At 35.1% G+C, this 26,913-nt stretch overlaps 2 protein-coding genes across 3 annotated transcripts in view; one reads left to right on the top strand and one right to left on the bottom strand.

The window, feature by feature from the left end:
- Nucleotides 1–4,486, top strand: part of sema3c (sema domain, immunoglobulin domain (Ig), short basic domain, secreted, (semaphorin) 3C) — a 65,671-nt gene extending 61,185 nt beyond the window's left edge. For both annotated transcript variants that reach the window (XM_065269441.2, XM_065269439.2), the window contains 3 exons: nucleotides 537–604; nucleotides 1,553–1,683; nucleotides 4,050–4,486. In XM_065269441.2, coding sequence (XP_065125513.2) covers nucleotides 537–604; nucleotides 1,553–1,683; nucleotides 4,050–4,463 — 613 coding nt within the window. In that variant the 3' untranslated portion in view covers nucleotides 4,464–4,486. The remainder of the gene's footprint in view (nucleotides 1–536; nucleotides 605–1,552; nucleotides 1,684–4,049) is intronic.
- A 113-nt stretch (nucleotides 4,487–4,599) lies between these two features.
- cd36 (CD36 molecule (CD36 blood group)) lies at nucleotides 4,600–25,994 on the bottom strand. Its single transcript, XM_065268619.2, has 12 exons — nucleotides 25,638–25,994; nucleotides 24,178–24,338; nucleotides 19,877–20,021; nucleotides 19,235–19,381; nucleotides 18,850–18,941; nucleotides 18,066–18,115; nucleotides 16,712–16,781; nucleotides 15,446–15,630; nucleotides 11,669–11,787; nucleotides 11,315–11,388; nucleotides 11,175–11,229; nucleotides 4,600–10,619 (listed from the first exon to the last, which is right to left on the bottom strand). The coding sequence occupies exons 1-12, from the start codon at nucleotides 25,758–25,760 to the stop codon at nucleotides 10,431–10,433; spliced, it is 1,410 nt and encodes a 469-aa protein (XP_065124691.1). The 5' UTR covers nucleotides 25,761–25,994; the 3' UTR covers nucleotides 4,600–10,430.
- Between the last annotated feature and the right edge of the window lie 919 nt (nucleotides 25,995–26,913).

Here is a 26,913-nt window from a genome sequence, read left to right as displayed (position 1 = left end):
AAAAACTCCAACTAAAAAGATCCATAGTGGAGTAATGAAGTAGACCAGAGCGACATCTCACTTCATCATTCTTCTGACCGGAACGACGGCTGAATCTGACAGCTGATTCAAGCTAAAATTTGACAGGGAGTATGTTTTCAAATAGTAAAATGTGCACAGGTGTTAAATAAAAATTTGACAGGTGAGAGAACTCTTGAAATAAAACAGGGGCAGAAAGCATGAGCATAATATCAGAATAAAGGCTCCGACGACATCATCTCATTATACGATTATTGTGTTTATTATAAAAAGTTTGGTTAAGTTGACAAAATTAAACTGAAATCACTGTCACCCACTCTCAAATTGCATCATTTTACAATATAGTATTGGTTAAATGGATTACATTTCTGTTTTTGAATCATGGATCAATTTATTTATATTAATTATTTATATAAGTTACAAATAAAGTAAGGTCTAACAGTAGTGCTTAGGTAGTTAATGGAAAGAATTTATATATGAACATACGCTGGAATAATCCTATGTAAATGTTGTTTCAGGAGAAGCAGAAGGCAGGACATTATGCACGGAAATCCACTAACCGAGTGTAGAGGGTTCAATCTGAAAGGTAAATCTCAGTTTTACAACCTGACTGCATGAATACCGCATGAAAAAACTGTAGTCCTGTCCAGCTTCTTTACCACATATTAAACTTGCCACCTATGAAGGAAACTGATGTTCCCCTTTAACTGTAAGATGTCTTTTCCATGTGTTCCTTCTGTATTTTCTCTCCCCCCCCCCCCTTTCTTTATAACATCTGCTGATTTAAATAAATTGGCCCTTATACTGGCGTTTATACAGATGAGTCATAATTCAACATTTGTATACATCAGAAATGCCCAAAAACTTCATCTTAATGGTGGTTTCCCAGCCGAACAGTGTAAAAAAAGTAACAACGTCAAAACAGATGTCTTTCTATGTCATCGTTGGATCATTTAAGCAAATACACGCTTTGTGTGTCTAGCCCTAATTTACTGCACACCCTCTGAAATTCTCTTCAGCTGTTTAGCACTTTTGTGTTGACTGCTTAAAGAGTAACTAAACCCCTGGTCAGAGCCTGACTCCGCCCACTGGCAATATTTGAAAAATGCAAGAAAAGTGGGAAGATCCCAACGGAGATTTAGGGGACGAACTAAGCTTGTACCAAGTGTGTGGTGAGATCGTAACAAGGGCGTGGTGAGCTTGAACCTGCTTACGTCACGAGTCATTTTTTGGATCCAACATCCAATAGGAAAATTCAACTGCAGTAGCCACCGTTCAACCTGAAGAGGGCAGCACTCAGACGTTTTTATACCATATATTGCAGTATTGAAACACTTTATATTCAAATGTCAAAAAAGTTACTAAAATCAATGAACAGCACTAATAAAGCATCATTCTTACAGATCATTAACTAAAAAAAGTTGGTTTAGGGTTTAGTTACTCTTTAAATACGGCATTACATGGAGTTTATGTACAATTACTTGTCCATTACACTGTGTGAGAAGATTAGCCAACACCTGATGTCTTACTTCAGCCTACAGGAATGCAGTGGAGATGACCCAGTATGGAGTTAAAAACAACACCACGTTCCTGGAGTGTCAACCCAAATCTCCTCAGGCATCAGTTAAATGGCTGATTCAAAGAGATAATGATCGCAGGAAGGAGGTGGGTGTGACTCAATTGGTGCTGGTTTTTCTAAGGCTGTGGGTGCGAATCGCATGGTGCACTTCAATTAAAAAAACGTTTACTTAAAATGCAAAAATTTTGACAGCTCCACCTAAAACATTGTGTATTTTCCAATTGGATAATACTCCACTACAGGGTAATGTATTGGCTGTTGGTGCTTTTGATGAGAAAGGCGTCTCTCAAACATACTATGACTGATTTCTCCTAAACTGTGAATGCACCCTTCGTATTCTAGATAAAAGAAAACAATATGAAGAGTTTGGTTCCAATAAATAACTAATTTTGGTAAAAACTTGTTTTCTATACCAAGAAAGTGACAACCACTATTTTCTGTTACAAACTTTCACATAGCATCTTTAGGTTATAATAACATAAAAATTCAAATCCAAAATTAGATTTTCAAAGATTTATTGTAAAAACTGATTTTTTTTTCAAAATGCTATAAATCTATTGAATCAATATATAAATGTGCATTCATCTTTGTCATATTATATTCATTTAGTTGACTAGTGGTATACACTGATTAAAAAATAAACATTAATGGCATTAATCAAAACACTTACTTTGTCATATTAAGAACACTGCCATTGCTGCGGTTATACTTGGGACGTTGTCGCTTAACATTTTTCAAAGCGATCAGCTGTAAAATGTTTTGGTCCTGCTCGATTTTCGTTGGCTTTGCGTAAAAAAATGGAAAGTTTTTTATAAGATCCCCTGCAGTCAACGTGAGAAGCTTGATGCTGTCAGGAAAACAAGCAACCGGCATTTTCGCGTAATTTATTAGATTTTGATGGCTTACGTTTCTTTCCCGTCACAGAAAACCACCACAGGTTTATCAATGCCATCAAAGTATTATTTTGTTTATTTGTTGATCATGAAGTACAAGTCCGTGTATTCAACGCGCCGTCATTGTTTGTTTACAATGCGTGGAATGGTGGGCTGTAATTTGTGGAGCGGAGGAGTGGCAGTAATTGCGTTTTTGGAAAAAATGGAGAAAAGATGACAGAATAACACGGCGGATATTGCATTTTGCGTAAAATTAAGATTTACTTTTAGATTTGATGTAGCACTAATTTTGGCTCATTTAACTCATTTTTTTATACCGTTTATCGCGTTTTGGAACCAAACTCTTCATATACACATACTGTACGGATGTCAGGTTTGTAAAGATTCCGCTTCATTTTATTTATTATAAGGGCACATGTGAAGAGTTTACTGTGATGAAGTAGACTAATAATAATAATATGAAACAAAAAAAATGAAAATTATCCCGGACAAGCCCCCAATTTTGTCTCCCAACCCAATCTCACAGAAACTTGTGTTATAGCCATGAAAAATTTAGAATAATGTTTTCGTGTTATTGACATGATTTTCCATTGTTTTTCATGCCTCTGGAGCACAAATGTGTTTTTCGTGCCACCCAGCACGAATTTCGTGTCTGTGCCACAACTTTTTTTATCGTGTCATTTTATTTTTGTTTTCTCATTGTTTTTTCCAATTTTTTTACCATTGTCGCTTGGGGTTTGAGTTAGAATCACTTTCTGCGACTTCCTAACCCAAAACCCAACTCCAGGTGAGAATAGTTTTAAAAATGGCAATTAATCGCATACAAAATAAAAATAATTTTTTGCATAATATATGTGTGTGTACTGTGTATAATTAACCACACACACATACATATATTCATGTCAGATTTTTTTATTTATATATAATTTTTATGTATATATAATATAGAATATATAAAAATACAAATAAATAAATATATATATATATATATATATATACATGTAAATGTTTCTTAAATACATACAAATGATTTGTGTGTATTTATATGTACATAATAATTACACACAGCACACACTCATATATTATGCCAAAAATCACTTATTTTGTATGCGTTTAATCGCAATTAATCTTTTCCCAGCCCTAGTAGAAACCAATGCATAATATAACATCCTAACGCAAACCCCGAATCTAACCCTAAACACAAGCAACAATGATTGAAAAATAGGAAAAAATGATAAGAAAAAATACAAAATGAGACAATAAAGAAAGCCGTGGCACAGACACGAAAAACCATACACAGAAATTAGTGCTGAAAAAAAAGACATTCGAGCTCCAGAGGCACGAAAAACAGCGAAAATCGTGTCAATTACACGAAAACATTAATCAAATTTTTCATGACAATAACACGACTTCGTGAGAGATAGGGTAGCATAACCCTATCCATTAATAACCTCAACAAATGTAGTGTATTTGATGTATTATGTATTGTTTTATGTATTTTAAAGGCATTTTGAAGTCATGCACTCATCAGTCTAATACTTCTTTAACTCTGTGCTCAGGTAAAACTGAGTGATCGTGTGGTGTCCACCAACCACGGTCTTCTCATCCGTTGGGTGCAGACTTCTGATCGGGGCCTGTACTACTGTCTAGCCACAGAAAACGGCTTCAAGCGCACGCTTGCAAAGATCCGTCTACAGGTGCTGAGCGAGGCTGTTGTCACTGCTTTGAGCGACAAACATCAGTCTCCCTGGGGCTGGACTGCCGCGTTGCACCCGAAAGCCCTGGTCTCAGCCTTCACCCCGGCTGAGACGTTGGCCATGCACCAATTCTGCAAGGAGCGCAAACAGCTAAATAGTTTACAGAATCTGCAGAGTCCCACGAGAGGTGATCTGGGTAAACTCAAACCGCTGCTGGACCACAGGAAGAGCAGGAACCGTCGAAACCACCTACTGGAGCAGTTTATGGGTGCATGAAAAGACTTAAAGAAGAAGGGAAGTGAAATGAAAAGGTACAAAGACATTCAAGAGGTAGGAGTACAAGAGGTAGTTTGTTGGTGGAGAACATTAAGTTTAGTTTTCTCTGATGTGAAACTCAGTTTTTTTAAGCTCAAAGCACCTTCTCTTGTGCTTCCTGTACAACGGTCTTATGTGCATGAGGAACGCCCAGACCAGAGGACTCTGAGCTATCCTCACACACACACATACGCACAGGCACTCAAACAAATTTGTGTTTCATGCTGCAATATACAAAAGCTGAAAATGCTATGTTATACAGTAGACTGTAATTTGAAGTTTAACTTGTATGTTATGTTTTAAGGACACGCCAGAAAGTAATGCAAAAAAATAAGGCCCCATGAAATATCTTAATGAGCGGTTTTCTGTCCTGTATTGACCGATTTCGTACTACAAGTTGGGCTGGAACATATTTGCAGGCTTTGCTGTTACCTTTTAATAGCAGTATGTTTCATTGTATGTCATGATCTTGAAATGTAATTTATTATCTGCTAATTGGTGGTGGTAAAGGGAGCGTTCCATTTTTAGAGATTGGATGGAACGTTTGGACACAACTAGGTGCAAGGTCATCAGTATATTTGGTAAGAGAAAGACTTTAGTGTTAAGTGTGTGTGCAGTGTATCTGCAAACAGTGAAATTGGCCAAATGTTAAACATGCATTATATACTGTGGATGGTCTCCAAGTTAAAAGACATAAATCAAAAGGTCTCAATTACTTGGAATCTTCTTTATTACTATATACATAGTCAGATGTCCCATACATCCAATTTGCACACTACATGGTCTGTTTGCAACACAATTATAACAGTATTAATGTAAATCTACCTACAACTTCTCAACACACCTAACTGAACAACGGAGCTATATTAAATATCATTTGTATAGTTCTTCTAATATTGATCAATCATCATCCATCATTCAGAAGAACACTGTATGCATACAGTATGTGAAGTACAGTAAAAAAATGATGACTTAAGGATTTATAGGATATTTCTTGGAAGCTAAAAAACCCACAGATCAAAATACATCAACCCAGCTGCACTGCAGATGTTCATACTGGAAGTGAGGGGGGAGAATAAAGTTTCAGAAGTGGGATACAGTAACTGTACCATCTTAGAGAGCTGGCTGACTTAGCCCATTCAACTGTACAAATACTATTGTTGTGCTTGGGAAACTTTAATTCAAGCTAGGTAGTTTTAAAGACTTAATGTTTTTGTGAATGTTTTTTTTATAAGTTATAAGTATTGCAAAGTTTGGCATGGTATACTGAACCAGAAGTTGGATTGGTCTAGATAGCACTCTTCACTACAGGGGCACATGCACTATAGTTTGTACCTATATGACTGAGAGTTATGATGGCATCAGTATATCACAAGTCATATGTACCTTTCTGTTTTTTATGGCATTTTTGTTCACTTGTTGATAAGTTGATCCATATTTTACCCAACCATGGGTTGAAACAACCCAGCATTTTTTTTCCAAGTATACCGAAGCATTATTCATAGTATTTACTTTTTGGAGCTTTAAATTCCTTTGTAGGCATATGCTTTGAGTTTATGAGTAAGAGCAATTGGAAATTCTGCTAAACATCTCCAAATGCTTTTCCCCGTATGGAATAGTTAACTCAAGGTTCACTATTCCTAACCCTAGCATAGGTAACTGTGATTGTGGATTATCTTGTTTTTGGTTTCACAGTCTTCACACCTATATTTCAGTTACACTGTAAAAAAGTTGGTTCAACTTAAAAAAGTAAGTTACCTGGTAGTGTTGTAAGACTAGTCTCAAGACCACGTTTTAAAGTTCTTGGTCTCGTCTTGGAATTGACCGCATTTTTACTCGTCTCGTCTCGGTCTCAGACAAAGAGGACTCTGGATTTTATTTCAAGACCGGTAAAGACCACAACTATGGCACATCACAAATTATTTTTTATCATTAATATTATGCAGTTTATTCAGGTTTGGCATATGGTGTTGGCATTGTTTAAGCATTGTTTAAGTTTCTCCCAATGACAATTTTTTTAATTTTATTACTAAAAACACCTGCATTGTGTTAAGTGGATGGCAAGCCATGGAAAGACAGTTCAGAATAAATGGTTAAGTTTATTTCAGCTCTTTAGTGTTTGTTCACTTTTATTTGCTTATAGACAAAGATAAATTCCCACATATCTGCAATGCCTTTGATTATTTTATCAATTTTTCTGATGGCATATACACACACACACACACACACACGCACACACACACACCCACCCACGCACACACACAAACAAACACACACACACACACATGCGCAGACAAGAAGTGCCCAATCATATGCATATTCCACATTTTATCATAAGTGTTTTAAGGCAGTGACTTGCACTGGTCTTGGTCTTGACTTGGTCTCGGCCTGACTTGGTCTTGGTCTTGACCCTTTAAAGTCTTGGTCTTGTCTCAGTCTCGGCCAGTCTTGGTCTTGGTCATGACTTGGTCTCAGTTTAGGTGGTCTTGACTACAACACTATTACCTGGTTTCTTTCAAATTTATTTCAAGTTATTTCAACTTTAAAATATAAGTTTACGCAACATAATTTACACAACTTAAACCGTAAACTATTTTTTTTATTCATTTTTAATTAATTTTAAGGCAAGCAGGTAACTTACTTTTTAAGTTGAACAAACAAATTATTTTTTTTTACAGTGTAGAAATGTATCTTATGTATTCAGGCTTCATTATTATACACAGTAAAATAATTTGTTTTATACTGTAATAAACACTGTAAAAAATTCAGCACTTTTGTTAAATCAACATAACTTTTTAAATTAAAGTAGCATAAAAATATAATTTAAAACAATTTCAAGTTATGTCAACTATTTACAGGTCAAAACTTAAAATAGTATGTTGAATTGACTTGCAAAACCATGTTGTTTTAACTTCATGCTGCTTTTTTTTTACCGTGTACTAATTCACAATTGTTAACCCTGCATTAACATTTTTCATATTTATTACATCAAAAACATTATTGGGCAAATAATGTTCTTATTTGAATATTAATTAGGTCAATATCATTGACTAATAGAACTTAAAGTTGTTTTAGTATCTGATTGTCCATCTGTGGAAATGACACAATCTTAGTCCACGTAGGCTGTTAAAGTCACCTTAAACGTTACTTTTTGATATTTCTTGATTTATAATAGCTTGATTTCACATTGATTTCAATCATTACCTTACTCAGTCAATATTAAAGATATGAAGTTTATATTTTACCAGAATGTTGTTTACAATGTTTTTATGTAAAGTAGTAAGCTGGGTATTTACAGGCAAAGTCACATATATTTAATTAGTTAGTTAGGTAACCAATGATGCAATCTTATGATGCAGGGTGAGACTCTCACTTCCTTTGACACCCCAGATATACCACATGCAAATTGTTTCATTGTTATAAAGGCACATGTTAGCTGATGTTAATGAATGTTGTGTCCATATGTTTTGATTTGTTCAGTATGCACAGCTGTAATGTGATTGTTGTGTTGCACATGACATTCAGCTGACGTTTAGGATGTAGAAATGTAAGGATTGTACAGGTTTTACTTTGTTTTGATGTTTATGTAACTTATGTCTTTTTGTACTTTGAGTGCTTGTGTTTTTAAAACACATTTCTGTTTGTAAATAGTTTTTACATTCGGTTTCCGATCAAACGTTGACATTCAGTTAACTTTGATTTCGCAGTAGAGTTCTTTGTGATTATTATGGTACATTTCACTCTTAAATTAAAATGTATTTTAATGCAAAATACAAGGGATAGTTTTGACTGAATCTGCATTTTGCAGAAATACACGTTTCACATTCTTAGTATTCAGTGGCATTTTGTCCTCTCTCCAAAGTGCTGTAAAATGAAAATTGTTTTATTATACCATAACAAATATGACGCTGTATCCCTGTGAATGTTAATGATAATTTTATCAAATGTTTTGATTTATGTATTCCTATTTATTAATGATATAAGCCTGAACAACTGCATTAAAACTATTTCAACCTGTCAGTTGTAATAAGATTTCTTTGTATGAAAATGAGGAGAATGAATGTCTGCAGTACTTAAATGAATTTTACTACATTATAAAGATAAAAAAAAAAACAATACATTTCAAATGAAGTGACACAAGTTACTGAGACAACAAAAGATGATTTGGAGTTTGGACTATTCATATAGTCCTCATTTTTATTTATTTATTCACCTTTTTCTGAACATTGCAGACAGGTGATATACTTTATATAACTTATTAAAAAAAAAACTCCTTTAATAAAATTATTTTGATTTGTGGCACAAAGACAAGCTACGTTGTATCCATTACATCATGTACATCATTACATCATCATAACCCACTAAAACCTCTCACAATCCAAACATAACTCTTGAATAATATCTATATCTCTCTTTGCAAAGCCTGTTTATACTATATATAAACTTTATGCAACATGTAATGCATTATAAAAGGATACATTTCTAATCTGTTATATTGTCACAAATAATTGTAAGTACAGTTATAATTTCTTCATATAGTTTCTTATTCATTACTTCATTTTTGTAGAATATAATGCACTTTATGACATTTAAGGTTTTCGAAAGCATACCATATTCAAAGTTGTATTATAATACGTCAAGAAACCCAAATGCTACATTTTGTATGGCTTTATAGAGACTTTTACAAATTGCATGGGCATTATTATATGTCCCATTATCAAGCCTTCATTCCAGTGTAAATGCTAATCCTGTTCTATCAGGTCTTAAAGGGGTCATATTTTGATATTTAAACAAAAAATGTCAAATAAGTCTTTGGTGTCCCCAGAGTGCATAAGTTGTGAGTGTGAAATTTTAGCTCAAAATAACCTACAGATAATTTATTATACGATGTTAAAATTGCCACTTTGTAGGTGCGAGCAAAAATGTGACGTTTAAAATGCAAATGAGCTGATGAAATGCAAACACTTATTGCAATGATGGTGGTTTGTTAAAATTGAAGCTCAATAGTGCTGTCAATTATTTTTTCTCTCTCTGTACTAAATGGCAGTGCCGTGGTTAAATTAATAGGTGGTATTATTGTAATCTTGCTACCTACGTCACAAAACAGGCGAAATATGAACAACCTTATGTTTCACATGCTTGCAAAGAATGGTTTACCAAAACTAAGTTACTGGGTTGATCTTTTCACATTTTCTAGGTTGATAGAAGCACTTGGGACCCAATTATAGCACTTGGAAAAACATGTAAAAAGTCACATTTCACGCTATGACCCCTTTAAGCAGAAAAACCTGGTCAAACTAAAGACGCAAAGCAGCAGATGAAAAGGAGCAACAGCTCTGTATAATTCATCAAACAGTGCACTGACGGGTCCCAGGCTTTCATATTAAACAAAACCGCTGTGCCCTACTAGGTCACAGGTCTCTTGGTTAACAACCCCCACCTAATTGTGGTTTAGCCGCCTTTAGAGACTGGAAAAGAAATTATATAGATTTACAGGAGATATCTGTTTGTGTGCGTGTCTATTCTTCAGCTTGATGATTGATCTTACACATACAGAGATTTGATACATTGCAACAGCTACCCAAGAGTATGGAAATCGATCCCTAAAATATCCTTCAAACCAATCATGCCAGGTTTCACAGTTGTTTGTTTTTACTAAAATTGTGCTGCCATACAAAACTATTTCATATTTAATTTAACCACAGTATGACCACAGAATTGCAGTAGTTTTACCCTGATACCTATAGCTTAATACAATATCAAGAAAATACAGAAAGAAATCAGTTTGCTCCACAAAAGAAAAGGCAGAGTACATAAATTATATAAATAGAATTGCAATACTACAGTACTCAAATAACAATTCAGTATATTCCCAAAAATACACTATCAAAAATCAAAGACACAAAGCACCAAGCACTTCCTCTTAAGTTAAGCCTGCAAACCATTTTTCTTCTTTGACTTTTTATTACAGCTCACTACAATCGTCCCTATCAAACACGCTACAAATACGATCGAGCCTACCACTAACAATCCGATCTGAATCCCTTTAAGCAGGTCGAGTTTTGAGATCAGCTCTCCCTTAAACATTTCAGCTGTTTCGTCATCCACAGATGCCGTCTAAAACACAGAAGAGAGAAACATGTGACTGATGCCAAGTAACACTGATCTGATGAAACAATCATTCAGTGCAGGGGTCAAATATGTGTGCGATTAGCTGTTTATTGATTAGAATATAAATCTAATCTTTCAGATGTAAAGATTTCCAAAATGACTTGTCTCATTAGGTCTAAAGTACATTACCATTAGAGATAACAAATCTGCTGCATACTTAAATACTTGAAGTATTACACATTAATTACCCCAAATGTTTTATTTGACCCTACATTGTCTGAAAAAATGTAAAAAAAAAAAAAATGGCCACCACTTGTGCACCTAGAGTTTATATTAGTATTTCAGCGATACATATCGAATGTCCTATAAGTATGTAAAACTGTACATATTGGTACCAAAATGGTAAAGATTAGGACCTTTTAAAAGGGTACTGCCCTAGTGACATCTTGGGAGGGACAATCTTTTTTCCCATTTGTTTCTGACAGTGTACTGTATATGTTTTTGTTAGACCTAAATGCTTTATTCTGACCTATATGTTTTATTGGTTGCTTTATCACTTACCTCATTCACCCACATAATAGGGAAAATTGTGAGGTTCTTGATTTTGTTCAAAATCCTGAGAGAGAAAAAAAACACTTCATATTAGTCTAGGCACGTATAAATTTAGCAAAATACAAAATTTCAGATACACGTTTACATACACAATTTCTTTCGATGGGCCGTACAACATATTGAGCTGAAGTCTTTTGGCAAATCTGAAAGTGAATCCGGTAATCTAAATAAGAGAAAAATGCACATGTATTACTATATCATATCTTTATCTTTACATGTCAAAGATTTTTAGCAGTGTTACAAAATGTATATATTTATAGAAAATATTATAGATAATTTTTTGATCAACTTAAAAATAGATGAACAAAAAACTCAATAATTTTACGTAAGTACTATAGAAGGAATGTGAGCAGTGCTTATTAGTATTGATACATTACTGTTAGCCATCAAATCCCTAACTACCAATAGTAATAATGTTTAATGATCTAAAATAAGTTGCTTACAGGTTCCACGTCCAGAAATATGGAGTGCTCATCGGGGTTGGGGTTCAGGCCTACTAACCCCTCCAAAAGATCTGGACTGCCATGCAGGAAGTGTGGCAGAGAGAGGTATACTGGGTATCCTGTGGGATGATTTACAACCATTTACTTGTTATATCTGAATGAAATAAAGCATGGCAACTTAATATGTGACCCCTTCTGGCCAAGTTTTTTCCACAAAAATAATTTATGATTCGGACTCTGACCAAACAAATGTTAGAGACACACATGTTTGGATTCGACAGTGTCAATTCTGAGAAAAAAAACACACTTGTAGCAAATCAGCAGTAAGGGGCGTGCCTACAAACCGACATCATTGCCTGGGTTGCGTATGTGTAAGGCGGGTCTATCAAAAGAAGGTCCAGATTCTATTGGGGTAGGGGCGTGTTTGTTTAGGTGATTTCAAATGTCAACATTGGCTTTCAGAGATCATGCAACCCGCCTTTAAAGATTTTTGAAGGTTCCAGGAAAAAAATCATCACAACCATATTTTAAAAACCTCTGGTAACGGCAATAGATTTGTCAAAACCAATATCTATACGAAAAATATATGTTGAGTTTTTTTTTTTTTTAGATTGACATTGAGACAGACAGTAATGTAATGAGCTAATATAATGTTACACATATAAAAAATAAATGCAGACATCAAATATATATATATATATATATATATATATATATATATATATATATATATATATATATATATATATATATATATATATATATATATACACATTGCAGGTGCTTAATCCAAAATTACTTATAATGCATTAAGTTATACATTTTATCCGTAGGTGAGTTCCCTGGGAATTAAAACCCAAGGAAGCTGCTGAGGATTTCCATGCACGTGGATACATAAACATTCAAAATCTTAGTCCTAAAGGATTAGTCCATTTTCTTTAAAAAAATCCAGATAATTTACTAGGGGTGACCCCGACTAGTCGAAGATTCGATGCATCGATAGGAGAAGCCTGATTCGACTACCAATCTCACAGTCGAATCGTCGCAGATGTGTTATGAAATGAGGATCATTCAATTTTGGCCGTATATGTGCACACATTATCTGATTTCACATATAACAGCTTTCTCACAATATATTAATATACTGCATATTATGATAATGCTGCAAATAATATGTGAAGTAGCAGCTTTCTATTAATATTTTTAAAATGCGTTAATAAATCCAACAACCCCTGTGACCGGTCTACACGTCCATAAGAGGTTTCTAATAAACCATTGCCTCTTTGTTTCTACATTTAAAAGACAAAGCTGGCAAATGATATTATGCCTTTCGTTCTTATAATAATTTCTATATTTTATTTTATTTATAAATCACTTTGGTTTATCTGATTTAACTATTTGGCTTGTGTTTTGTTTCCGTGCACTTGAGGCATTTTGCATATTTGTTCTGCACTTTGTTACTTCTGACCTTATTTTATTAAAAAAAAATTGTATTTATTATAAACGTAAATTCTGATCTAATTTAAGTACGTACATTTTGGATAGCTTTTCGTTGTATCGATGTTGCGCTATTGCGTGCTGGCCATGCTTGCGCATGTAATTTAGCCGAACGGCTTAGGTGCTCTGCGTCTCAGATTTAGGAGTTCATCAGACTAAACATTAAAAAACGGATGTTTTTCGACGAGCAAACGTTTTTAAAATGTATTTAAAACATAGTTGTTATCTTGTCAAAACAGGTAAGCCGTTTTTTTATTTCGGTGATGAAACGGAAGTATCTGCACCGAACCTATTTCTGCCTGACACGAATGTCTTTCTTGTGATTTAATATTATGGTGGGTCGGTGTTCACTTTCAAATGATAGCAAAGAGATTCCTGAAATAAATAATATCATCCGGTCTTTCTGTATTTAAAGTTAATACAGAGATGATCAAAGTCAAAGCAAGCAAGGTATTTCTGTTCTAAATAATAACGCGTAGTGTCTATAAAATCATTAATTTCAGTGTTTTTCTTGTTATAAATTAACGTTTAATGAATTGTATATAAAGATTAGTTTTTATCATTTACAGTCACAATCACAAATTATTTGTCATTTCTCATTTGTCGTTTTTTTTTTTGGTAATGACTGCTTTGACGCGCTATCTCCAAATTAAATAAAAACACTGAATTGTAGCCGTTTCCAAGGCAGGATCACCATTTTTTTAGGTTTAGTTATCAAAATGTATTTTTGTGTGATGTTCTGTAGATCGTGGCTTTATATGTTATGATGAATAATTAAACAAATGTTGCCTTACATTTGACCTTAAATATATATATATATATATATATATAAATGCATCGTCAGTTTTGTCTTCGTTTATTACTTGAAAGACAGTTTTGGTCACTTTATCAGAAAGTTGTTGTGCTGCTTGTGAAAGAAAATAAAAGTTACCAATTTGTACCTGGTCTGGCCCCCTCCCAACCCATGCACACAAACATAGATGATTCGACTATCGGTCGACTATGGAAAGATTCGACAATTCTGATTCGAATATGTAAATCCTTAGTCGAGGGCACCCCTATAATTTACTCACCACCATGTCATCCAAAATGTTGATGTCTTTCTTTGTTCAGTCGAGAGGAAATTAAGTTTTTTGAGGAAAACATTCCAGGATTTTTCTCATTTTAATGGACTTTAACAGAACCCAACACTTAACACTCAACTCAACACGTAACAGTTTTTTTCAACGGAGTTTCAAAGGACTATAAACGATCCCAAACGTGGCATAAGGGTCTTATCTAGCAAAACGATTGTCATTTTTGATAAGAAAAAAATGCACTTTTAAACCACAACTTCTCGTCTAGATCCGGTCCTGTGATGCGCCAGCGCGACCTCACACAATACGTCATCATGTCAAGAGTTGTTTAACCGTCATGTTTATGGTTAAAAAACATTATTTTCCATATACCGTACATTTTTGTAGCCCCAGATTTCCCTCTCTTCCTGAAACGCATTAATTTGTACAAAACTCATCAATTTGAAAAGCGCTATGTCCCTGATTGGCCAGCTAATCTGTACATTATTGGCCTGAATACCTCTGACGTCAGCTGGAAATGTGACGCTCCTTACCATGTTTGAAAGATTCGCTCACAAATGCAATGCTAACAGGAGCTAAGTCTGTAAAGTTCAGGCTGTGAGTCTGAAACAGGAGGAATTAATGATAATGTCAGTCTTTACTACATCACCAATCCCAGGAAGTGAACTGTTGCCTACAATCCGTGTGTTTGTTGTAGGCCAAGAAAAGAGATTTACTTTGGAGATCGCATCAGCATTTACTTATCGTTAACATGAACTGATACACACTTACACTAAAGTAAATGTAAAACCGTGAATCGGATCATAAGTGCCCTTTAAGGTTGCTTGGGTAGTTTGATCTACAGCAATGCGTCTTATTATGTAAAATAAAATAAAAAAATTGTGGCTCTGTTTCAAAAAGTCTGTCAGATCTATCAGACTGTCTCATTTCAGTTCAACCTCCATGGACTTAAAGGCCACAACTTCTGAAGAATCCAGTCTCTGAATTGGGACACCGCTAATTTTGAAAACGCCACAGTTTTTACACTCTTCAAAAGTCAACCCACTGTACCAATGGCTTACTTATAGTTGACTCTGCACATTAAGCCTGGAAAGTATTTTAACATCGACAAATTGACACAACGCACCTTCAAATATTTACGGTTCCTGAACATTGAATGTGAGGGAATAAAATCTCAAACAATAATGACAGATAAAGCACAAACCTTGGCAAGGAGTGAGGTCAAGAACTCCGGCAAGAGTGCAGTTTTTGCTGACTTTAGTTTCTGTGCAGTAGCAGTGGTTATCTGGGTTAATGGCTGGAGATTCAAGAGCTTCAGACGGCAGTGTGTAGCGATACACATCAATTCCCTTCAGGTCTACAGTCCCTTCATATACTGCAGATATCGACCTAGCAGACAAGCACAACGTTTATTTGTTGGAGCAATTTTTTTATTTCTACAATCTGCAGAGGATGTTGAGAATGAATGTGGTTTATTTCTTAATCTATATGTGAGTATGGGGTAAAAACAGATTTTGTAAAATCTTCGGGACTTTTATGACTCTTAAGTTTTACAGCATCAGTGTTGCCTGACCTCTGCTGGACATATGAAACTCTATTGTGCCACGTGAATGCATATGGAAAGTGTTATGTGTATCATATCTGATCAAGATTTATACCAAGAAATAATCTGATATTATCAGTTTAAAGTCCAGTGTTTACACTCTCCACTTTACCCAAATTAACTCTTAAAACTTTATTCTATAGATTGTTACAAGATTGCTAATGTGTAGCATTTCACTGTTGTCATGGCGATGACAACACCATAGAAACTGAAATGTTCCAGCACAACTGTCTTGAAAGGCAAAATATGTGACCTAGTTTGTGAAACCAACTAAAATCATTCTGTGAAAAAATAAACTTAATATCTTTAATACTGACTGAGTAAGGTCATGTCAAAGATTGAAATCAGTGTGAAATTAATGATTGATATCAAACTTTGATGCTCCTAATCTCAATATGATAATGAGACTTTAAAGTGGCTTTCACAGACACATAGTCCCATAGTACAGTATGTACAGTAATAGCATATATACTGTATAAAACCATACATTAAAAATAATTTAAAATTATTAATAATTAAAAGATATTTTGAAATTAACACGCACAATTTTAACACCAGACAAAACAAAATCAAATGTGTGATGTCACTCAGACCGCAACCTATAGCATAGCCTATAAAATGTTGATGAGTTCATTTAATTATGAAAAATAATGCTGAATCAAATTGCACAAGTGATGTAAATGTGATCTCAAAGCAAAAGCTTTAAAACCTTTCATGAAATTGTTTTGTATGTGGCCTCGAACAGCCTTTTCAAAATAATATGACAAAATAAGAGGAAAACGCTAGTGTCTTGGTGTTTGTTGGTTTCATTTGATAAACAGCAGGTGTATTTCTGTAACTTTAAACCTGTTTGCAGACTGAAAATACCTGCAGATGTCTGGAGAGAAGAAGTACAGAGGTTCTTTCTTGTCTAGCAACGGAGGGAAGGAGGAACCATCTGTTGATATGAATACAAATATTAATAGTAGCAGTTTACCGGACAGAGTTTAAGGCTAGTCCCAGACTAAAATGCATGTTTGAGTTTTCTAAACTGAAAACAGCTTGCGCTGACATAACTTAAAACCATTGTTTTCTCTAAAAGATGTACACCAGTAAAGTTTTTTGTAAGGTTTGTTTGTAAAAAAAAAAAACGACTTATATGTCCTTCTATAACCTAGGCGTAATCCTGGTTTAATCTATGAAACTGCCCAGTTATGTATAGATATGTATGACACGTATCTATACATTTTTAGAACAGAACATCTAATTGCGTAATAGCAATATTTATTACAATAGAAAATTAATAATTCAAAAACATTTTTATGAAGAAATATTCATTAAGACTTATGTCAGCGTAACTGCATGTCAGCATTATGACCAAAGTGAAGAGATTTTACATTAAAACATGTCTTAAGGGTAAAGATGTGATAAGAAATTGGCATTTATTAGCACATCTCTACCATTAGACATGTATTCATGTAAAATAAACAGTGTAAACAGGACCTTTTTTTTAAATACTGGTAAATCGGTCCTGCCAATTTACCAGTAAGAGAAGTTGTAAGATTATCAGTAATTTATCTATGTGTTAACAAAGAATATGATTAATGGTATGGGCACAGACACACTGACAGCTTTGGTTCAATCATAACATTTTGACACCGATGACACATTTAATTCCCGTGCTGCTTACGAAAGTGTCTCTCCACACACGTAAGTGTCTCGAACACACGTAAAGTGCTAAATTGGCCAAATCTCTTCACCAGATGTTTTTAACAGTTAACTACATTAAATCCCTACTGAAAATCCAGCAAAGACCAGCATAAGCTGGTAGCTGGTTGTAGGTGGTTTAAGGTGGCAGTAGCTGGTCTAAGCTGGTGGGTCAGCTGTTCTCCCAGCTAGACCAGCTTAAAAAAGTGACCAAAACAAAGCTAGATCAGCTTGCTACACCAACAATACCAGCTAAAACCAAGCTGGGAGACCAGCTAAAACCAGCTCATCAGGTTATGCTGGTCTTAGCTGTATACTGTATTTTAGTAAGGATGGCTAATGTTAACAGCGCAGCGTTGGTCAAGAGCAACGATCTATGACTGTCAGTATGTGGCACAGATGTAGAAACAACAAAAACACGGTCCGCGCAAATATTAAGTCATGACCCACCATTGTTTACAACACAACACCGACCTTGCCCCACGACGGTTTAGAGGAATTCAATAGCAATGTGATAGAAAAGAGATAAACTTGCCTGTTCCATTGATCATGTTGCAAAAATCGTCTTTCCAGTAACTCAGAGAGCTGGGTGACATTAGAATAACCAGTTAGTAGTTAATCATTTTTATTAATGACAATGCTAGACTATTGTGCTCATTAATTCAATTGTAAACTTTGAGTTAAAGTAATAGAACTATAGTGATATAAATATATATATATATATATAAAGTTTTAAATATGCATTTTATATTATATTATATGCAAAGAAAATCACATTGATTACCCTCACAGGGCTTTTATTAACCCCCTGGAGCCATGTGAATTACATCTGTGAAGGATGGATGCACTTTTTTAAAGTCGCCATGAAAATAAAATATAATGTGGTATTTTTTTACAAATGACTTATCTGTGAGCTTCATTATTTAAAAAAAGAAAAATTAATGTGCCCTCATAATCTGTAATCAAAAACCCAAATCTCAAAAACCCAAAATTGACTTCTATTCATATGGTATGGCAGGGGGGCGGGGTCCGGGAAAAGATCGCTAGCAATAAGCAACACGACCCAACTTTAAACGATCCAATCCGATCTCGATAGACAAATTCAGATCCAGCCTTGCCTTATTTCATTTCAGATTCTGGTTTCACTCGGATCTACGTCACCACGGGGAAAATTAGGCAATCGATACTTCCGTTTCATGGCGACTTTAAGGTTTGAACTTTAAAATATTTAATGCTTAGCTTTCTTCTGGACATTAATGAACATTTATGACCCAGAGATAAATATACTGACATTCTGCTTACTAATGTGAATCACTAACCTGTTGTACTTCCAGCGGTCAATCGTGGCTACCTTAGTAATATCATCTTTGCCAGTGAAAACAGTGTAAGGTCCATCAACGGTGTTATTGTACTAGAAAAACGATACAAAAGTAAAACAAACAATGATTAAGTTTATGTTACATACTCTATGGGAGGGGGGCAAATATTCTATAATCATTTATATATGCATTTATCTTTTGCATTTAAATTTGAATATATGGCGATAGATTTAAATAAACCATACACATATGTGAATATCAAGACATATGATACATTAAACCATGCTGACATGGACAACATATATAGTTTAGTGGCCATTATAAGGAAATAATTCTTATATGTGTGTGCGTGCGTGCGTGTGTGTAAAATTGAGGTTATCCTTACATCATAAAAAAGTCCCAGCGTGGTGTTCAGCATCGGGTCTTTGTAGCCCCATAACATTTCCTTAACAGTTCTTTTTTGAAAAAGTGTTGAGTTGTGTTTCTTGATGATCAAGTTTGCCAAAAAATGAGGGATAGAGCTGTAGACACCCTTTGAGACGAGGACAACAAAACAGTCAATCACAATTATTCAACCACAACCTGTCAGACAATTCAGCCAGCTGATGACTAATGTACAAGCTTAGAATCATCAACCAAATCCAAACAAGTTTATTTGTATCCCACGTCAAATTAATTTCTTTATTACAGCACTTATTATCAACTGAACATTGCTGCTTATTAAGATATATAAACCATATGTATGTGCACGTGAGTGTGTGCTAGTCCTAACAATGCAGACGCGCTGATTATGAATTAATATAAAGAGTCAATTGCTGTTCTGATTATGACAGATAAGAGCAGATACATCTTATCTTTTAATATGACAAGGATAACAGAGTTGCTTCATAACTGAGAACCAATAAAAAAATCAATTTAATCTAATTAAAGTCATTTGACTAGTATGACTGATCACAATAACAACAGATTGAAGATACAAGGAGACACGAGGAGAGATGTTTGTGTTGAAATACGTTACTGTACATACTGCTACGGCTAAATTGAGTGATGTGACAATGTCCTCCTCGGGCCCTACTGACATGCTACGTTCAAAGATGGCTCCAGCTGGTAGCATAAAGGACACTGTGTTGTTATCGTAGAAAGTGATGTCTGTTTTGGGGATATACCGTGTCCTACAAGAAAACAGAGAGGATGAAAGTGCAATTTAAATTTTATTGATTATAAGGAACTATATTGTGCAGTAAGCTAAAAATGATCAAAGAGGGTTGAATTGATGTTGCTAATTTGGAAAACAAGGATACACTTACATAACACTCAATACATTTACATAAGCACATTGGTCCAAAATGATTTACAATGCATCGGAATATTAATAGAATCAAACCCTTGACCTTTGCACTGCTAACGCAATACTGTCATTTTATAAAAGCACGTCATGTAGGGACAAGTGTTGCAAATTAGCTTTACCAGCAAGCATACATGCATTGGATGGCTGTTGTTTTAGTTCTATGTAAGGGATAATGTAGAGGCAGCCGGTAGTTATTGGGAAATAAGCCCCGACAGTGTGATCAGGACCCGACGCGAAGCGGAGGGTCTTGTATCACACTGAAGGGGCTTATTTCCCAATAACTACCGGCTGCCTCTACATTATCCCGTTATTACACGGCTACTTGTCACATAAGAAAAAAAACTGGACATGAATATGAATTTGAAACATTTTATTGGCATATTTGTTTTAAATTAACATTTTTATCCTTCCGCGAAACTTTGCACAGATGCATAAAATGATCGTAATACCTTATTAAGATCCTCTGCTTCATACTTGTCTGTCTCCATTTTTTTCTCTTGTAGCCAGTCTTTGAGAAGTTTTAATGCCCATTCTGTATTTTTTTGTGTGTTGGCTTCGTAGCTGTCATGCTCTATTTTGTCAAGTTCAGTCTCAGTAAGCTGTCTGTGTCTTGTCGTGGTCAGAGCCGGCCCTAGACCTTTGGGGGCCCTAAGCAAAATTTAGTCGGGGCCCTTTTGACCATTTTAAGTAAGGCCTAAAGAAAAGCAATGACTACCTTATGACTATACTGCACATATTATATCTAATATGTTATTTTTTTTAAGTATTTCGTTCTTATGTGGCAACATGTAGCCTACAGAATGACAATAAAAGACCTTGGGGTGGTCCCGGACAGGGAATATCTTAAGACAGGACTCGGCCTTAGTTTAATTAGAAAACATAACACATTTTAACAAAAATGCCTTACTAAAAAACATTATTTGTGTGGATTTTGAGGCAAAACAAAGGGAACTGGTGTATTTTAAGATATGTCAGTGCAAGCTTTTTTCAGTTTGGACAGCTCTTAGCCTACTTTTATTTTAGTCTAGGACTAGTTTAATTCCTTTCAGGGAAACTGCCCCCTTGAGTTCTTGATTTGAGTTCCATGTTTGATGTCTAACAGGAAAAATATGATACCACTGACTGAACTGAATGGCAGTGCAGTGCAACAAACACACACTGATGAACTTGCTGAATAAAAAGACTGATAAAGTGATTTTCACTGACCATCAAAGAAACATTTTTAATTGACACCAGAGTTTAAGAGGCACAAACAACAGCCTATATATAATTCAAATGAAATAGATTAAATAGAATAACATTTAAATAAAATATAATACAAAATAATAAATACAACACTTAAATGTTTAAATTTTTCAAATAAACTTCATTAACAATACTATCTAAAACCCAACAAACAAGGTTAATAGTACCTAACATTCGCCTCACTATATATTATCCCTTACGTAAATAGCATAACAAAAGTTAATAGGCTTGTTTGAGATGAGCTAAATCTGACACAAACATAGGTTTGTGGATAATAACAATTCACTTGCAAATAATATTAATAACTGAAGATTAACAATTAACATTGCATTCATAACATTAATCTAACAAAGCTGGCTACTGTATGTCATATGCATTGCTATAGTTTAAATATTAAAGACTGAACAGTGACATTATACACTTTTGCAAAGGCTAGCAGGTGGTTTAAAATCAGTGCGCTGTCTGGACATGTACCACGCATATGCGCATGAGTTTGTTTACTCTTACACATAAAACACTTTAAATTCAGACGTTTAACAATATAATTACACTAATGACATAAATATGTAGAAATGACTATGGCATACGTGAAATATAAGCGTAACAGAATTAATTTACCACGTTAAACCGTTTAAATATTAATTATTAAGCTTAATAAACCAATTCACGTTATGATGGCAAATATAAGAAAGAGAAGTCAAACAGAACACAGGTTTGGTCATTACCGAAGTCAAATAAGATCCACTTACTTCGCATTTACGCACAAACACACATAACATTAAAGAAATTGTCCTTAAAGCAACAGCAAAAGTTCGCGTCTGTATCAGGGATCCGGCCCAACTCAACTTTGCGTTCTGTGGGCGGGATGCTCGCCTGCACATAGTCGCGGGCACTGATTGGCTGCTGCGCTGGATGCTGTGTGTCAATCAATCTCGGCAAGAAAGAGATCTTATTAGCGAACTTTCATAATAACTATAATAACAAGTAACAGCCTTTTTAACATTGCCATAATAATAAATAATGAATATTTATATTTATTTTATGTTACTTTTGATGAATGATTTCATTTTTTTCAACTCAGTCACTAGCTGAGTGACTTAAGGGGGCCCTCTGCTGGCCACGAGGCCCTTTGCAATTGCAAGTGTCGTTTAGTGGCTGGGCCGGCTCTGGTCGTGGTTGTCGAGTGTTTGTCACAAGATGGCGCCAAACAGACAGTAATCTTTATTGATCTTTATTGGCGCGGAGCGATTTTACTCGTGCAAGTAGTCCGGCTATGCGTTATTATTTTGGAGCGGTTATTATTTGAAAAGAACGAACCTGCAAATGTCTCAACTGACCAATCAGAATCAAGCATTCCAGAGAGCCGTGTAATAAGTATGTTTATTGTATCTGTCCCTATATAAAAAATATTAATAAATGAATACAGCATCAAGAAACATTAAACAGAGCTTGATATCTTGAAAAGGAGACAATTAATATTTTTGTAATTTTACAGTCCAGTTCCACATGTACTTACTACAGTACTGTGTTACTGTGTAATACTTAGTACCAGCTCTGAACCTAATCCTAACCACGTACCCCGCTCTTACCGCATCTGTCATGATTCTAATAATATATTCGCTTTTAAATCTAGTTCTTCCTTTTCTTTAGTGTGGTTTGGTTTTATTTTCTCATTTAAACCTAGATGTGAAGGATAAGGTTTAAGTATACTTGTGCCTGAGCCAACCTACGAAGGCCATTATTTCGCTAAGTCTAAGTGCACACACAGTACTGTAAAATCAAGTGTGAATTATTGGTGTAAAGCGTGTTTGATAAGATGTTGTCTGAGAATAAGACACGTCTCATCTGTTTAGATCTCACAAATCACATTTTGGCCAATTTTGGTTTAAAGGGACATTTCACAAGATGTAAAATAAATCTTTGGTTTCCCCAGAGTCCCTTTGTGAAGTTTAAGCTCAAAATACCACTTTGTAGGTTTGAGCAAAAATGTGCCGTATTTGTGTGTGTCCTTTTAAATGCAAATGAGCGGATGAAGTGCAAACACTGATCGCCATGATGGTGGTTTGTTGAAATTGAAACTCAATTGTGCTGTCAATTATTTCAGTGACCAATTTTTTTCACATGCTTGCAGAGAATGGTTTACCAAGTTACTGGGTTGTTCTTTTTCAGGTTTTCTATGCTCATAGAAGCACTGGGGACCCAATTATAGCACTTAAACATGGACAAAGTCAGATTTTCATGATATGTCCCCTTTAAGAGAAAAATATGAGGTAGGATTAAATATTGCTTAAATATTGTGCATTGAAAATTATTAATTTTTAAAAATTCTGTAGATATTACAGTATTACTGGGTATTACTGGCAACTAGCTGCCAGTAACTTACTGTAGATTTTACATTTATATTATTTACTGGCAAAATTTTGTTTAAAGTCAAATGAACATTAATCATTTTCAGTCTTTATCTTCTACAGTAAGTTATTGGCAACCAGCTGCATAATTATAGCTAATTTTTTACAGTGTATGGCAACATTTCAGTAAACAGCTACTGTATATGCATTACACTGGTTACATAATATTTCTTGTCATCTTACAACAATTAAATAGCAATTTGTAGCGGTATGATCACGGTGATCTAAAGTTTGGCAACAGGAATCTGCTTTGGGTGATTTTGGAATAGAGACAGAATCGTTGGCTTAAAGGCCATCTGATCTGTACATGTATGAGGCAGGTCTTACTTGTATGTATAAGGTCCTTTTTGCACCAGCACAGGTTTGGCCCCTTGATTGACAACATCATCAGGGTTCTGCACATCAAATATCCAGAACTGCCTCAACACAGATATGTCCACAGATGTCCAAGTGTCAAATGCTAAAGTACCATTCTCCAACACTGCTTCCTTTAGAGACAATAAAAAAGTTATTTTATAAAGAGACATTTTGTGTTATTTTGCTGTTTACCAAAATGTATTCCAGTTACAGCATATAATAAACCAGTGCAATTAAAATCTTAAAATCAACTCCAGACCTTTAACATCCTTTATTTATGAGGAAATTATTTAACAAATAGACAATACCTGTCCATAAAATAGCTTTTAAATCAATTGTTCCATTACTTTTGACCTCTTTAAAATGGGGGAGTTATATTTTAAACAGCTGTACTTCCTAAACCCTTTATCCAATTTGAATGTGAATCTAAGTAAAGCTGAGAGTGTGCACTTTAAGCCAATATTCACAATAAGCCTTATATGTTTAATATAATCTTATTATGTGTGATTCTGTGCATAGCTAAATAAATGTGTGAAGTTTGAGAGTCACTTTGAAAGTTTTGGCTAAAGTATTGAACATTTTCACAATTACTGCCCAGGGATAAAGAAACGGCTCATTGAACACACATTGACATTGACCTTGACACTCTATGAGGTAAGACACAATGAAAAGCTGCTGCTCTTATTTATTATCTAGGCCTACATACTTATCTTATCTTTGTTATTGCATGCTCTTATTATACCGCAACACTGCTTTAGGCACTTTAATTAAAATATGCAGATACAATAAGCATGCAAAATAGCCATGTATATATTATATATTTTAATATTAAAGTGTGCATTAAATTGGTTTTCAACTAGTTTTTAAACAGTTTTGAAAAGGCATTTAATGAAAAAGATGAATAAACTTTGCAATTTATAAATAGAAACGCATGTCCATATCAGTGTAACAACAAACACCTTTGCCCTGAACACAGTACACCTTATTATGTAATGGATATGTACTGTCCATAAGCATCTGTTTATCAATACAGAAATAGGGTTTAATATGTGTATGAGTGCTTACTTATTACACCACAAGTAGCTTGTAAATAACAATGCAAATATCTGTAATCACAAAGTGAGCAAATTACTGTAACTTTAGCAACGTGTTAGGGTTAGGTCTGGCCCTGTATCATTAAACTGGTGCTTTGCATGCGTTTACAAACTAGTGATTTCTTTCAATACCTAATAGCCAACGATGACCCACAAACCCTATTTCGCCACCTCATACATACATGATTAATAGGCTACAGGCAAATTTTTAAAGACTGTCATTAAAGGATACCCCCTGTCATTGTGCCAGCATTCAACTTCATCATACATCTGTCTGTGTCTACATTGTACACATGCATGTGCGCTGAATATTGATATGGAAAATCGACGGCTTACCTTTTTCACGGTGTTTTTAATGACAAGGTCGCCAACGGGGATGAGGATGCCCCCCAGGAGCGCGAGCAGCGCGCCCACCACAGTCCCCGCGATGAGCCCGCACTTCTGGTCACAGCAGGTCATGATGGCGAGCAGCAGTCTGGACCGACACTGACCGGTGGCGCTTTAGGTACCAGCATTATAAATCGTCCTAAACATGAGGTGTCAGGGATCGAAGGTCGTATAGGAGGAGATAGCGGGCTGGATGCGCGTGTATCGCACCCGGAGAACCGCGTTAATACGCGAGTTATCTCAAAGCGATAAAGCTGCGCTGGGCGGGGAGCTCTGAGAAAGCCAAGGCCAATGTCACGATCCAGACGCGTTGATAACACGTTGGCTGTTTTTCAAATTCAAGTAGGATGGAATATGAACGAATACATTTACAAGATAATGCATTACATTTGATAATTAATAATGTATTTTAATAAGCTCCATGCAATGTAAATAGAAAAGTCTGTAAGAAAAGTTACGTTGTTGAGTTATTTTACGCGTGAAACACATTTCTTTCTTTGGAAAGTAACATTTTATTGCAAACTTTTAATGCACGACTTAGACTGAATAATCAAGAAAAAGAAGCCAATAAGAACCCAGAATAAATAGGAACTCCTTGAATTCAATCATGCACCTCAAGAAGCTGCTTGATAACATGGAAAGAGAATATTGACGAATTTCGCATAGTATATTCATTTCAAATAAATGCAATGCCTGATCTCTGCGCTAACAATAGGCCTATATACAAAACATAATTTTTTTAATAAGATCATTTATACAGCCTGCTGTGAAAGCACAAACCATTTACCTTTGTAAATTGGCATATGAAGCAATAGAAAGTAGATAATAAACTAATACCATATCAAAAGTTATTGCTGTCTTGCACGGATTAATTTGACCCGTTTTATTGCACTTCATATCACAAACAAGTGTGTGTTATGTGTGTGTGCACATCAGTAACAAAGACAGACAGTGTTAACTTTGTGCAGTTGTGAAGCGTCTCAAGTATATAGTTTAAGCTTCTACTGCCCTCTAGTGTTCATTTGCGGTGGTCTCACGCATAGATATATAGAAACTAGATGCCCTATTGGCCCCATGGGACTGAGATATACGGCCGCCATCTTAAACAGGTCGTACTACTAGTTTCGTTGCGTAGCAGATAAAATGCCAGAGTGTTGTGGAGGATTTTCCTGTCCTAATCGGCGGACCATCGCAAATAGACCCCGGGGGATTACTTTTCACAAGT

This window comes from Paramisgurnus dabryanus, chromosome 1, assembly GCF_030506205.2.
Source record: "Paramisgurnus dabryanus chromosome 1, PD_genome_1.1, whole genome shotgun sequence".
Lineage (NCBI taxonomy): Eukaryota > Metazoa > Chordata > Actinopteri > Cypriniformes > Cobitidae > Paramisgurnus > Paramisgurnus dabryanus.
This window is presented reverse-complemented; position numbering and strand designations above follow the sequence as displayed.

What these genes read in the sequence shown, in the direction of transcription:
- cd36 (XM_065268619.2), bottom strand. Translation starts at nt 25,760, where the DNA reads ATGACCTGCTGTGACCAGAAGTGCGGGCTCATCGCGGGGACTGTGGTG. An exon ending in CAACATGATCAATGGAACAG is followed by an intron (nt 16,782 to 18,065) that starts GCAAGTTTATCT and finishes TCATATCAACAG; the next exon opens with ATGGTTCCTCCTTCCCTCCG. An exon ending in TGACCTCACTCCTTGCCAAG is followed by an intron (nt 11,788 to 15,445) that starts GTTTGTGCTTTA and finishes ATCATCCCACAG; the next exon opens with GATACCCAGTATACCTCTCT.